We start from the raw sequence: 15,957 nt of genomic DNA, 5'->3' as shown, positions 1-15,957 counted from the left end.
TGATATTGACTACACAATTATTATTATCATGGTTGAACACTTCCACTAGGTGTTCATTTATTTTTTCTCTTTTTTCCACCTAAATAAATATTATTAAGATTCCGAAGTTTGTAGTTAAAACGACAACTTATATCACACTTAAATTAACTTCTCAGACTCGCTTTATCTTCATTATGCATTTATGACTTACGCATATTGATATTTGGTTGTCCTTTGCACTTAATTGAGACTTTCATAGCATCACTCCAAACTATGACTACACAAACACTTAATCTAACGTCATATCTTACTGCAGTAATGTTATTTTTCTTTGATTATTTTCTATTTTATTCGTGTTACTAATTTGAAGACACAAACATAGTCATTTATTCTTGTTCTGTGTTCATAAACACGCCTATCTAACTATTTGGGTATTTCATGTCTCCCTTATTTCTATTGCCTTATTTTCTCTATTTCATTCTTTAAAATCAATTCAATATTCTTCTCAATTACACGTATCCTGATTTGTTAATATCCCATTATCATTATTATATCTTCTCTTTTTCAAATATGGAAAATATAAAATATTGAAACTCGTATTATTGTATTTTTGACGAAACCCGAAATGGTTTCTTCACAACACTTATGTATCCATAAGATGTTTGTGAATAATAATAATTACTATTATTTTCTACGTGGTGGCGCCGCTAGTCCTATACCTTACCCTACTTTATTTAGGCTTAGGACCGAGAGTAGCCTTAGGAGGACTCTGAGTTGTAGTTCAGTTACCAGTCGACGTAAGTTGGTACATAGCCACGAAACTAGTTTTCACCAAATGTATTTATTATTAGTGAATATTTGACCGTTACTGAGGTATTTTTCGTGGGAGAAACATGAGCGACATCTATTAGTGATTTAAACCACAGGGTTACAAAAAGCCAATAGATTTCTTCAAGGTCTATTGCACTGATGGATTCTCGCAAACTCGTCCCATCAGGTTCCGAACATGATGAAGAGCGACAACAAATCAGATCTAGGTCAAGAAAAAGTCTAAGAAACGACCGTGAGCAGTGGTGGGCAACGAAAGCAAAAGAGATGGAAAAGACGGCGGCTTTAGGGAACACAAGATAGCTCCACAGACTAATAAAAGAAACTGGAGTTAATAAGTCGTGTAAGTGAGACCATTTCGGAAAAAGACGACACTCTCAACTGCTCCCAGTCCAGACGTTTAGAACGGTGGGCGGAACACTTTGGAGAACAGTTCAGCTGCTCTACAATTGCCCTCCATTCCCAAACAGCCTGAATGGAACATTGGAGTAGGTCCCCCGACTCCAGCTGAAGTTCAAAAGGTTATAGTTAATCTGAAAAGAGGAAGGGCAGCTGGTCCAGATGGATTGGCTCCAGAGGTCTTTAAGGATGGTGGTCCAATTTTAGCGATTAGGTTGACTAATATTTTAGCTAAGATCTGGGAGTTAGACGTTATCCCATCTGATTGGTTGCAATCATTTATCGTCCCAATATATAAGAAAGGGTCAAAATAATTCTATGAAAACCATAGAGGGATTAGTTTGACTAACATAACATCCAAAATACTGGCCTCGATAATTATCAGACACCTAACTAAGACCAGTGAACTGCAAACAGGAGAGAATCAAGCTGGGTTCAGACCTGGTTGTGAATGCATCGACCACATATTCACCAGTCGTCACGTTACAGAACACAGGCATACTTATCGGCGTCCGATAATGGTGATCTTTCTTGACTTTAAAGCAGCATTCGACTCTGTAGATCGACAGGTTCTTTGGCAGTGCCTGTCATTGAAAGGCGTACCTCAGAAGTACATAAACCTTGTGAAGGCTCTTTACCCGAACACTACCAGTCGAGTCAGAGCTTATGGCAAACTGTCATCTGCTTTTGCAACCTTAAGTGGCGTCCATCAAGGCTGTCCACCATCTTCATTTTTGTTCAACTTCATCATAGATCTACTGCTGGAAATAACGTTCACGTCAACTATATTTTCAGGAATTAATCTCCTACCAGGAGGTTCACTTATAGACTTAGAATACGCAGATGACATAGTCCTGTTTGGTGAAGACGCTGATATATATATATATATACTCGCGTTGTGATGTGGCAACATAGGCCGATGCACATATATGCCAGGTTCCAAGTTACATATGACTAAGTACTACTTTATTAAGGCATTTCATTTACTCATCAAGAGAAGACCCAAAAAAGCTCAAAACTACCACACGGTCTTCATTCTCTTGATAGTTAGCTAAACCATCTAACTCTTCCCAGTTATTATCTTGACACATTTACAGCCCGAATAAGACCCACATTTCATCCTCCCTTAACAGGAAGAGTGGAGACCAGCGAATACGATGAATACAAATAACGACAAACGAATTACTAGAAATCACGAACCATTTTCAATATATCGAAAACACAGACTACAATGAGAGAAATATTTGGTTGATTAAGTGTGAAAGTATACATAAAGTCAGCCACGAGATTTGTAAAATAAACAGAAATGAGTAATAGTATTCGTAATGCAAAAAAATGTAAATGACACGAAAATCAAAAGTGCGTTTTAATAACATAGAACGTAACGGCAAAATGCACACAAAGCCATTTATATATAGAAGGAATAGTAAGCTTATTAGGAAAAAATCACTTATATATATATATACAAATAATTTACTCATTTAGCTTCTTAGATAGTCAATATCCATGACTGATTAATTGATAGCATTACTAGTTAACTCTTCATAACACATTTGGCACACACGAACTGGATCTTTACTAAACGTTGTAGAAGCCCGATTAGAAGAACAGTTTTGGCAAAATATACCGCCACAATTTCTACAATGATGCTATATATGGAAAAAGAAAATGGGTGTCATCATTCGTAATTACTTATCAAGTAAGTATTAAAAATACACTGGATTAAAGTGTGTCAACATCACTTTAGATACATGAAATATAATAGAGAGTTTTACTTACTTAATACGAACCTTCAAGACATCGGTTATTTTTAGTATAAGATTGTAGAGCTGGTTGGATTTCATTGAAATTATGAACTGATCTAAGTGTGACCAGGACTGAAAACCTAGAACTAACGAAACAACTGTATAGTACTCTTCAATAAAGTACATCTACTATTTCACACGCGGTAATCAAACCCAGGACCTTCGGTCTCGCGTATGGTCGCGTAATCTCTAAATCAATGAGTCTACATCCAACGGCGTTAATGTCTGACTCAATAAATCCACGATTTTGGGCGACCATTATTGACAGAAACCAAAGTATGAATAACAAATAAATTGTAATATTCCAAACATGTACTAACGATCAAGGTTGAATAAGAATTACCAAAAATCGAAACTAAACTGTTCACAAATCGATACACTTGATTAAATGTTAAAGTCATGAATGTAAAAATCAGTCACTTTATTTATTTAAACACATAAACAATAATGTAAAGGTCATCAAAATATGTATGCGCAACGCAATTCACTGAATTCATACGTGGGTTAGGATACTTCCCGGGTGCCAAAACTGAAGCAGCTAGTTTTCTTAGAGGGCAAGTCCCAGAGAATTTGACCAAAAAGTCTAATCTGCAAGGCAATGGGGCAACGTTAGTTGATGCGGTTCCATGGTACCTGGTGACCAATCATAGGTTCATACGCCGTTTGTTCCTTCACGAACATGAACCCAATGTGCACCATTGAGTTGAAATCCGGGTTTTCCAACCCATTGGGTTGGTTATTTTAAGGGTGGTGGGTCTTATAATGAAACGACATAAAAATTTCTAGATAAAGCAAGCTTTTGATAACTTAAAGTTTCACAGAAAAACAAAATCCGAACAAAAATAAGGAATTTTGGGAAAGCACATTAATTTAATTTTTATCAAATGAACTTAAAACGGTGTAACTTATATGCCAAACTCCCGAGTAGGATGGAAATGTCCATGAGAATCGCACTGTAACCTGTGTCTGGTTCTTGTCGGGGACAAAACGTGTAAGGATATAAAATACAAATATATGCAAGGCGAAATTCACGTATTGTATGTTTAGTCCAAGCATTCTGTCAAAACCCGTTGTGCAAGTAGTCTATGTAATTGAGCCACAAACCAGAATTACTGACATTCTGATAAGCCGCATGATTCCAGACCGATTGAGTACTGTTTCAAGGCCATACGGTATAGACAAACCTTTATAGCTAAATGAATTATTTTACCTAGCTTCATCTGGTTCATGCTAACAGTATGGATTTATGTGGATGATCTATAAATATATTCACTCGGCCATCACAGTAAAGTTTTCTAAATATTCTTTATCTTTTCGCTGTAACCCAACTGATTGGGTCAATCGCTAAGAAGAGTGTGATTTTGACTGAAATGAATTGGTCGATCATCACAAACCTGGACTTCAATATACAAAAACTAAAAGTATATCTCTAACATTAATTGAATTTTGAAATGACATCAAGTAATATTAGATTTTTCGGTCTTTACACTGTAGTATCATATTTACAGCATTTCATTTAAAACAAAGAATCAAATTATTTAATATGACATGGATATGTTTGTAGGGAAACTGAATTTTAAAAATATCCGTGTTACTAGATACAAAATTAATCAAACGACGGAAGACAAAGAAGTTTATGACATATTAATTACTAGTCAGAAAGTTAAGTCAGTCAGTCAGCTACGACCTAGGACCAGGCACATATATGCATCGGTCCAAGTTGCCATACCTCATTAACACAACAAGATGAACATCGGATTGATAAAAGTAGTTAATTCAGTGGTGGTAATATATAAAAGAAAGATTGCACATAAGGAATTAGTACAGGAAGAAAGAATTACTTCGTAGAAAGAAAGATATGAAACGATTTTAATCTCATAGTTTAAGAGAAGAGGGAGAGTGTATACACCTACGTCATAGCGACCGATTCTGAGCCATGTCACCCAGAGTCTCCAACCATTGGTTACGACAGTCACGCGGACCCAAACCAAGTAGTCTGCATCTACCATCATGGCTAAGACTGAAGTTAGTGACTTCAAGCGCTGATGCCACGTTTTGATTTGGCTGCCCCTAAATTTCTTCCAGCCATCCCCCCAACACTAGTCAGCATTGCGCGTAGTGGTGATCGGAGTTCAAGAATACGTAACACGTGACCTAACCACCTCAGTTGATGAAAATTCACAACCTCATCAACTGATTAACCAAGTTAATTCGGGAAAGAGAATCTTTAGATACACTGAGATGAAGTTCAATATACAGAAATTACAACCCTTTATAGTAACTGATAGACTCCTGAACTATTCATTAGCACTCACAAGTTTAAACTATTATAAACCATGAACTAGACACATATTCAAAAATATAAGTCTTATGGCCGATATATTGTATCGAAATTTCATTCTAACTAAACAAGATCAGTCATAATAAGTAACGGAATGTGAAAATCAAATTCAGTATATGACAGACATCAAATCACATCAAAGAAAGAATTTGGTGGTTTATAGAAATGAAAGTTTATTTCCAAGATGAATGATTGTGGGGTACGAATTATAAGATGTGGTTTAATAATAGACAAGTTAGTTGTGCTGATGAAAGTGTAAGGAGAACTAAAAAATGCCCATTTACCAGTTAAGATAAATGAGTTTATTGATCAGTTTATCAATTCTCACGTCAACAAGTTGATCCAAATGAAAGAACGAAAGCATTTACAATCTTCAGAAAAACAATATTTCATTCAATTCGAATAACAATTAGTGACTCCATTATCAGGTATAGATTCATGGGCTGTGCTTTAAGCTAACATTGTATCTATAAGAGCTTGTGATACTATCCAGCTGATCAAACCGAGTGAAGGGCGGAGCAAAACTCAAACTTCAGAAACATTGATGGAAGGTCGAGCGATTTAGCCTCTAAGTCACTGCTTCAGTTAATGTACACACTTCATTTAATACGATATGTTAGTCTACATTGGAAGATTTCATCATAAAATATAGAACAATTAGCAAATTCCTGGCCATTAAATACTTAATTTGTAAGGAGTCAGAAAATACGGAAAAAGATGCTTTTACAACGGTGGTCTATCAAACTAAAAACACAGTGTACATGATATCGAGTTATCTGAACTGGTTATTGTCCTGAAGAACGTCACTTACTTACGCTTCTTATCCCTCATGGAGGATTATAGACTTCCCACCAGCATTCTCCATCCAACTATGTCTTGGGCTATCTTTCCCAGGTTTTTCCAGTTGCTATTCATCCGTTTCATATCTGCTTCCAATTCCCTAAACAGTGTGTTCTTTAGACTTCCTATTTTCCGTTTCTATTCAGGATTCCAAGTTAGGGCTTGCCTCGTGATTCAGTTCAATGATTTCTGCAATATGTGTCCTGTCCACTTCCAGCGTCTTTTTCTAATTTCCTCTTCAATTGAAAGTTGATTTGTTCTCTGCCACAGTAGGTCGTTGCTGATGGTATCCGATCAACGGACATTGAGTATCTTGAGTAGACAACTGTTTATAAATATTCGTGCTTTTTGATGGTGGTTGTAGTTCTCGAAGTTTCAGCTCCGTACAGTAGAACTCTTTTGATGATCGTATTGAAGATTCTAACTTTGATATTGTCTGACAGATAATTATTTTGAGCTTTATATGTCCTTCAACAGTGGGAATGCTGTCCAACCCAAATACTTCAGTAGTAACATTTTTGAATCTAGCACCACATCGGTCTAATTTTTACACGAAGTATCAGTTTCTTCGAGATTACAGATATGCCTTGCTGACAAGTATCAACGAGTAAGAAACTTAAGTATAATGCATCCATTCATCTAACGCCACTTAATAAATCAGTAAACTTTATTCAGTAGTAAAACTCATTATACACATATAAATTAGTTCAATTAAAGAGTAATCGGAGAATACGTACTACAATTAATGATTAAAACAATGAGAAACCATATTGTTTATATTAGCTAGAACAAATGAAAAAAAAAAATCATACCCTTCGTGTACTGATAGAGAATTCACGATCACAACCGAAACATGTTAAAGCTTCATCATCTTTAGTCCATTGGCGATTAGTTAAACGATCGCGTAAAACCTAGTGAAGTTTAGAAGTAATAGTTTGAATTATTATTATTATTAATAGAAGGGTTTTTTGTGAATATTATAGTAATTTTAATAGTTGAGATCATGAGTCAATTGAACTCCTTCTGATATTAATCAACATATGATCACTAGTGACTGGCTTCAATAGGTATTTGCTGGAGTTCTAGTGAGAAGCTATGACCAGTGGAGTTCAACCGGGTCTGTTATGAAATAGTAACTCACTGATGACAATGATGGACGGTGGCACAACTTCGTGGATTGATTGAAGTTAGACATTAACACTGTTGGATGCCGACCAGCTCAGTGGTCTAGAGGTTAAGTGTTCGTGCTCTAGACTGATAGATCCTGAGTCCGAGTCTGGCGAGGCGGGATCGTGAATGCGCAGTGCTGAGGAGTCTCACAATAGGACGAAACACTAACACCGTCGTATGCCGATTCAGTGGTCTATAGGTCAAATGTTCACGCGTAAGACCGAGGGTCCTGGGTTCTAGTCTTGTGTGTGAGATGGTTGATGAGCACTGCTGAGGAGTCCCATACTAGATTGAAACAGCCATCAAGTGCTTTCAGGTTTTCCATGGTGGTCTAGCTTCAATGAACTTATGATCTCAACTATTAAAATTATTAATATTACCTGAAGTATTTGATTTTCTCTACCTAATTCAACAACAGCTATTTGTAATTCTTTAAGTTCTTTCAATTTAGAATTTAATTCATTTCGAAGATTTGAACTTGCATCTTCAGCTTTAATTAATCTGTAAATAATTAATGATTAAAGAAGAAAAACAACAACTCATAAATAAACTGTTATGTTTTGTAAGCTTGAAATATATGGAATGAATAAAACATACAGAGTTATATAAGTAGACTAGTAATGTTGTAATTTTAGTTAAAAAATATGTGATTTAAGCAAAATTCTCATGTAAACCACTCCCATATATCCACTGAACGTTTTCAGCGTAAATATTAACAGAGGAATAGACTGTAGTAAGCAATGTTCAAAATAGACAAAACTATCAAATGAGTAATGATAGTAGTACACGTTAAATATCAGGTAAATATGAAAGATTAATTGATAAGATCGGGAGTGTTTATTAGTCGATAAAGTCGAAATAACCGCCGCATAGCTGTTGTCACTATCTACACCTCTATAAGTTATTCTGCTTGGTAGCGTAGGTCTATATTAAACATAGCCAACAGTCGTTAACATAAACTATCAAATAAACATATAAAGTGATCAACTTTCAATTAGAACCTTGTGAACAAGTGGATGTATACTAGTTATGATTTATTAGATTACTGTAAGACAATAAGTGTAAACTTTCTAGTCAATTTCAATGTTATAATTTATGTGTATGTCGCGTGTACTATTGATGTCGACAGATATAAGTAGTATGTATCACCAATTGAAAGGGGAATGCCTAGTGGCAGAAGATTGAAGAAAATTGGAGAGAATGAGAACAGAGAGTGATTGGCATAGGAACGAAGGAACAATAAGATTTGAGACAATTGATGGGTATTTTGCAAATGAAGTATTTACTGTATGGTTCTCAGATTTTACCAAGATATTCTGTAACGTTGTACTGAAATACATTTGATTGTCCACATTCGTGTTCTCGTTCACTACACTATAAACAATAACCATATTTGAATTCACTTAGCATTGTTTGGCTTGTATCTTCCCATTGAGGTTTAAGACTGTAATTGATCATTCTGTTATTGGCACAGGTGCATACTGTGAGTATGCCTCGATATTACCTTAATTCACAAGCTATTTGTAAGCAATGATGGATATTGGCTAGCAGTGGAATCCAGGACGCGCGTTTCGTCCCATTTGGGACTCGTCGGCTGGATGTACCTGCATCTCAGAGTTGATGTTCACTGTGGGACTCGAACCCAGTACCACTCGCTTCAAACGCCATCGCGTTATCCACTCAGCTACTGAGTTCTGATAGCCACCATATTTTGTGCCAAGAAAAATAACATTGATTAAAACCTACTTTTCCATGAGAGAATCAATTTCTTTCTTGGATAATTTTGATTCGGCTATAAATTAAAAAGAATAAAAGTAAGGAAACCAGTTAGTCATAATCAATATTAGAGTCTGGGAAAAATATACGCGTGAACTTAAATTGTTTTGTTACCCCACATCAGAACGACATCATGAATGGCAAACGAGTTGAAATAATAGTAGTAACAATGATACTCAGAAAGACTGAATCCTTTCTTCTAGATTATATGTATTACATTTATATTTCCATTACTATTTAGCTTTCACTATTTGTGTTTCGTTGTTTCATTAATCTCCTCATTCGTTTTCTTTTTTTCGTTCGTCCCCGACTTGTACTGATGTAAGATATGACAATTTCGACCTACACATATTTATTTGAAGTCCTATGTTATCTATAGATGATTGGTGAAATTCTTCTTCCAGCCTCGAGGGATTTATCACTAAGTGACATGGAATAAGACAACTTATTTAGTAATCAATAATCTTCGATTATTTTCTTGTTGTTGTTGTTGACCAACATCAAATTTTATAAAGAAAAGTGTACCTTCAAGATATTCAATATAAAAACATTATTGGTGTTGTTATGTCTCGACAAGAATAATGAATGGCAACTTTTGGGATCTGTTGATGGACCAATACTAAACGTATATTTCTATTGTATAATTATTAAGTAACTAAACTATGCATATTCATATTCCTCTTATTATAAGCTTTATTTTGACCCATAAACTATTATTATACGTTTTACCATTCTTGAGTTATACCCAGTATATTAATTACTATCTCCACATTCACAGCCACATCTAGCTAATTCTTGTACAAATGTTGTTTCATATTTTATTGGTACGTTGTGGTCTGCTTGATTGGTATATAAACTCAGTATGTTTGAAATATAATGATTCATATCGCAGCGGCTGAGACTTGTGTTCTGGATTTAACTGGCTGGGCTAGGCGGAAAGCAGGGCCAATCAATACTCTAGACTGCTCGCGCGTGTTTTACGCGTCCTTGGTCCGATCGATAAGTCACTGCCCTCTAATCGGCGGTCACAAGTTATGAATATGAGAAATAATTCTTGAATAAATTAATTCAATAGAGAGTGAATATGTAAATGTATAGCACAAAATGTAAGTCATAGTAAAGTAGATTAGATGAAAATAAAACAAGATTTTTCATAGAGCTTATTTTTTGTTAAAAATCGAGTATTCTAAAATTGTACTCATTAGAAAACCAGTTATGTAATATTATGGTGTGATCTGCTTTTTATCACATAAAGAATCAGGAATAATATAAAGTATGTGAGAAGAATGATCATTATATGGTATGCTTTACGGAAAGTATTGATGTTCCAATTTATGATGTGATTAGTCTTTAAAGGTTGGTTTTCGGTATAGGGCTGTCCTTAAGTGACCATGTATCTGACTCCAGTTGGATTGTTCGCTGAATATCATAGAAATATATATCCTGGCTACCCTCGTATATAATCGTCGGCTCAAATCGAGTTAGTGAATAGCGAAATTAGAATAAGTCAAATGTGAGAATGAGGTTTGAATACATATATTTCATACAATCGTTGATCCAAACAGACGATTAGAGAGACGAAGCGCAACGGACCGAGGGAGGTATGTGAGCCAACTTAATTTGATAAAGAGGAACTCAATTTTTATATTCAGACAAAAATAAATTACAGACACATGATGAATAAGGTAAGTAATTAGCACACATACGAGCATATAAAAACAAACAGAGTTAACAAGAGAATAAGTGACAAGGTTAAAAGGTAAGAATGAAAAAAATTGCTCGATTCAGGAGCTAGAAAAACCTATGTGGGCTCGACATAGTACCAGCCACTATAGTTCACAGTCATTCATTAATTATATAACTACATATGTTGTTTAACCATGCTTGCGTTTTGGAGATAGTGTAAATTATTACAGAAATAGAATGATAACTTGATAAATAAAGCAATCAGATTTTAAACAATAGGTCAGAGGTCCGAATCCTACTCCATTTACATCAATTTAGGTAGTCAGAATGGGTTACTAGCATTCACATAAATAATGTAGCTCAAAGCTCAGTACATAAAACTAGTAATTACTAAATAAACTACTCTTGTAAAAGACTAGTTTTCTACCTCTTATTGCGCATAACTTCCTTATATATCGTCAATTTGTATTAGGCTCGTATAAATCGTGAAATAAGTCATCAGTCTCTATCATATTAAGTATTCTATTCAGCTACTGATAGATGAAAGATGTAATTTCCTTGCATACGCAATAAACACGCAAACTAAACTACTAATATAGTTGTCATTATCAATGGGATTCTGACAACCATGCTTAATCACACTTTAACTAACAAAACTTGGCATTTCATGGTGTTTATATTCGCTTTAAAGCTTAAATAGTATACCAAGAAGCGAGAATCAGAATGATGTAGAGACCTTAGAGAAGAGCATAATTTGCAAAACTTTTCCAAGATATTTTGAATAAGAGAAACGGGAATGATGATAAATATCAAAAGGTTAAGAGTGATTTACTTAAGATATTGTGAAATAAACTTATGACATCAGTTCGCACATTTTTGGACAAAGTAGTATTTGACAGAAAGAAATAATGTACAGTTTAGTTACCAACCGGAAACCGAAAACAAAAAACAACTTTACATTCACTTTCATACTTAAAAAATGATAAAAACTCATATTTGATTACTTTGTGACTCTGAACGAATACTTTCAAGATTCTTCTCTAAACTAATTAATTTCTCTTGACAGATTTGATTTGATTTTACAGCATCATCAGCTTCAATTTGAAGTTGATGACATTTTGCTTGAAGAGTAGAATTTAAATTTTTTGATTCGGTCAATTCATCAGTTAGTCGATTCTGTAATGGAAGAAACATATATTTTATAACCTAATAGTTTTTTTAATGCAAAGTTTAAGGAATTTTCAATACAAACATCAAGACAGTTCTACTGTACGGAGCTGAAAATTCGAGAACTACTACAATCATCATCACAAAAGTACAGGTATTTATAAACAGTTGTTTACGCAAGATATTCAATGTCCGTTGGTCGGATACGATCAGCAACGATCTACTGTGGCATAGAACAAGCCAGCTTCCAGGTGAAGTGGAAATTGGGAAAAGACGATGTGGGTGGATGGGGCATCACAAAGCCTGTCCTAAATTGAAATTCTCAAGGGGAAAGGAAAAGAGGCAGACCAAAGTAGATATGCCGCCGAGAACTGAAGATAGAGATCAAAAAAGTGAAAGGCACTCGGCAACAACCGTTAAAAGAGAGTAGAGGACAAAGTAGTCTGGAGGATCCTAATCGGCAGCTTATGTCCTATGAGGGGTTACAGGAGTAAGTATCACTCACAACGTTAAGTATTTGTCACAGATTGTCCATTAGTCTTCATTAACAACATGCACAAATGCAGTTGATAAATGGAGTTCAAATATAAAGGAAAAGAAACGCATTGAAGGTGCCTTGGCCACTGGTATGGATGTTTTAATTGTGAAGCTTTTATTGTTCCTCCAGACGTTATGAGCACATACTTCAAAGAAATAATGTTGGCCAGTGGAAAAAATGAATGATTCAAGATTAAGACAATCAGACCAGAGGACATAAAATCTTCATCTTGAATTACAAATATTCCATATCATCTCAAAAAGAAATCCTGTTTATAATTCTCAGTTAAAATACTTGATCTAGTTAAATCCTTGAAAGTATAACTAATAATGACTTCAAAATTAGTTTCTGAGTTCTTTGCCATTTAAAGTAGAAAAAAATATCCACATAAAGGAGCCTCACCGTGAACTAATCAAGAAGTTTGCAACATACTTTAGATTGTTGAATACTATATTGAACCAGATAATTTTGATCTTCATTATAAAACTAATAGATGTGGAGGCTGACAACACCTTGAATGAACTCTTTAAACATATAGTATTAATTGGATTCTAGTCGTCACAATCGTAAACATCTTGAACGTGGACTTCACTTTCCTAAGGGAACAAATGGCCCATGAACCTATTGTTGGTCATCGGCTACCATTGGACTGCATCTCCTAACGTTGCTGCACTGACTTGTGGATAAGACCTCTAGGTCAAATACTCGAGGATAGGTCCTCTAAAAAAATTAACTACTTCAATTTGGGCACCCGGGAAGTATTTCTACCCCTCATGCAAATCGAACGATTTGTAAGACGCATATATAGTGCCTCCTTGTACCAATGTTTATGTGTTTAAACAGATAAATAAGCACTACATATATGTGATCCATGTCTATGGAGTCCTTCAATAAAAATGTTTAGGCGCATATGACCTCAGGATTATTATATCATATCTGGAATTTCGAAAATATGAGATCAAGTCTAAACGCAACAAATAAAATCGGGGACTGTAAAGTGTATGAAATACTATATGAATTCGTGATTTAAAGGAAGATAAAGAAAAAAGACGTTTGGGTAAAAACAACTGATTTTGTGGTCGCTTCGCTCGCCTGTTACTCCTCGTGAAGGAACATAGGCCAACCACCAGCATTCGCCATCCAACCCTGTCCTGGCCAATCCTTTCCAGCTCCTTCCAGTTGTTATTCATCCTTTTCATATCTGCTTTTATTTCACGACGTAGTGTGTTCTTTGGCCTTCCTCTTTTCCGCCTTCCTTCACGATTCGAAGTTAGGGCTTGACTCGTGATGCAGTTTGATGATTTGCGTAATGTATGTCCTATCCATTTCCATCGTCTTTTTTTAATTTCCTCTTCAGCTGGAAGCTGGTTTGTTCTCTCCCACAGAAGGCCGTCGCTGATGGCATCCGGCCAATGGATGTTGAGTATCTTGCGAAGACAGCTATTTATAAATAATTGTACCTTCTTGATGCTGGTTGTTGTAGTTCTTCAAGTTTCAGCTCCATACAGTAGAACTGCCTTGACATTCGTATTGAAGATTCTCACTTTGATATTGGTTGAAAGTTGTTTTGAGTCCCATATGTTCTTCAATTGTAGGAATGCTGTCCTTGCTTTTCTAATCCTCGCCTTTACGTCTGCATCATAACCTCCTTGTTCATCGATGATGCTTCCCAGGTATGTGAAGGATTCTACATCTTCCAGAGTTTCGCCATCAAGAGTGATTGGATTACTGTTCTTCGCTTTAAAACTTGAGGACCTTGGTTTTCCCCTTGTGTATGCTGAGGCCTACTGATGCAGAGACTGCTGCATATCATTCAAAATCTCTAACTATAAATTATAATTATCATACAGACCCTAATAACTAGGAATTCAGAATCTAACAACGTAGCTCAAATCAATAAATAATGACTTTATGAATTGATGCCTTGTCTTTATTGGCCCATTCCTATCTTACTTTCATTGTATTTTCATAATATCTAGCGTTCTATGCTATAATAGCTATTATCTAGACAACTTCAACACATAATCTAGTCGCTTGACTTGATGAAAGATTACACTTTTATTAAATATTGTCTTATCGAATTGAGGATTATATCAAATACGGTCAATGAATCAAATGGATTTATGGTCATTGATTACAGCACTAAGTGATGCAAGTTAGATTTTCTGAGGGAGAAAAGCATTGATCATAGGCGTCAACCAAACATAAAACCTGGTCAAACGAACTACTCTATCAATTGCCGTCAACCACTAGGAAAAGTAAGCTGGTAGTTTATTAGTCAAAGGAATTGAGTTTTAACCGTTACGTTACTGCTTCAAGCTCCGTCCTAATCAGATCATTTTTCTCAAGTGGTAAGTATCACTAGTTCCCACATAAAGTGTATATCAAGGATTTGCAATTCAAATTATACATTGTTACTAAACGGATTAAGCTCACAAATCCATAAGCTGCAGGTTGAATACATCTAAAATAATGTCACCATGTGTAAATTACTCACAGTTGGAAAACAAAACAAAGCCCACATCGAAATACACTGATCTGTTCATTTTTAACAAGTCAGTGTTGTCGGATGGACTGAGAACACATGAGAGGTTCCAGTAAAATTATGTATTAGGGACAAATTAATCATTATCGAGAATATGACCTCTGAGTTCTTGTGAGAAATTCAGATATTATGCAGAATGATCAATAGAAAAACCTTTTAATACTGCTTAAAACGTTTGAAATGGTAGAGAAAAATGTTTTGAAGCCAAAAAAAATACTGTTAAATGTATCAAATGTCTAATTACGTTTCTTTAGATTGTATATAACAAATAAAATGACACCATACCAAAATCCTGACCATAAACCGTTTATCCTGACACAAATCTTAACCTGACGGCACTAAACTTCATGAACAAACTAACTGGATAGCGCTTTTTGAATTTATGAGTAAAATTTATTCATCCATATGGCTGCAGAGTACTTTTGGATTATAGATTATATCACTTACTGATGAAATCCTAGTCTTAAACCCTTCATCATAACCACAAATACCAAACCCTAAATAGAAATAATGTACAGACTCTTAAAAATCTGTTTTCGTTCCTTTAAAGGTTTGAGAATATGGAAAATGTATATTCAAAAGGACGAGTTTATACGTAGTAATATTTTCCATTGCACAGGCAGAGAGTAACCAGTAGAACAGATTAATAGATCTATATAAGGTTGTGGAGATTAAGTTTTTGGTTGAGATCATGAACCGATTGATGTTAGATCACCATTGAAAACCTGGGAGCACTGGACAGCCGTTTCATCTTATTGTGGGACTCCCCACCAGTGCACACCCACGAACCCGCCTCCTAAGATTTCAATCCTGGACGGCTAACCTCTAAACCACTGAGTTGGTATCCAACGGTGTTAATGTCTAACCTCAACCAATCCGCGAA

The 15,957-nt window shown here is 35.3% G+C and overlaps 1 protein-coding gene across 2 annotated transcripts in view; it reads right to left on the bottom strand.

The window, feature by feature from the left end:
• Positions 1 to 2,279: 2,279 nt before the first annotated feature.
• Positions 2,280 to 15,957, bottom strand: part of EEA1_1 (early endosome antigen 1) — a 33,438-nt gene continuing 19,760 nt past the window's right edge. Inside the window, exons 11-15 of one of the 2 annotated variants that reach the window (XM_051213906.1) lie at positions 11,829 to 12,000; positions 9,109 to 9,154; positions 7,743 to 7,863; positions 7,005 to 7,103; positions 2,280 to 2,855 (exon numbers count right to left, since the gene is read on the bottom strand). In XM_051213906.1, coding sequence (XP_051069926.1) covers positions 2,721 to 2,855; positions 7,005 to 7,103; positions 7,743 to 7,863; positions 9,109 to 9,154; positions 11,829 to 12,000 — 573 coding nt within the window. In that variant the 3' untranslated portion in view covers positions 2,280 to 2,720. Of the gene's footprint in view, positions 7,864 to 9,108; positions 9,155 to 11,828; positions 12,001 to 15,957 lie in introns of both variants that reach the window. The other variant, XM_051213905.1, reaches the window with a different exon arrangement.

Source organism: Schistosoma haematobium, chromosome 3 (genome assembly GCF_000699445.3).
Source record: "Schistosoma haematobium chromosome 3, whole genome shotgun sequence".
Lineage (NCBI taxonomy): Eukaryota > Metazoa > Platyhelminthes > Trematoda > Strigeidida > Schistosomatidae > Schistosoma > Schistosoma haematobium.
This window is presented reverse-complemented; position numbering and strand designations above follow the sequence as displayed.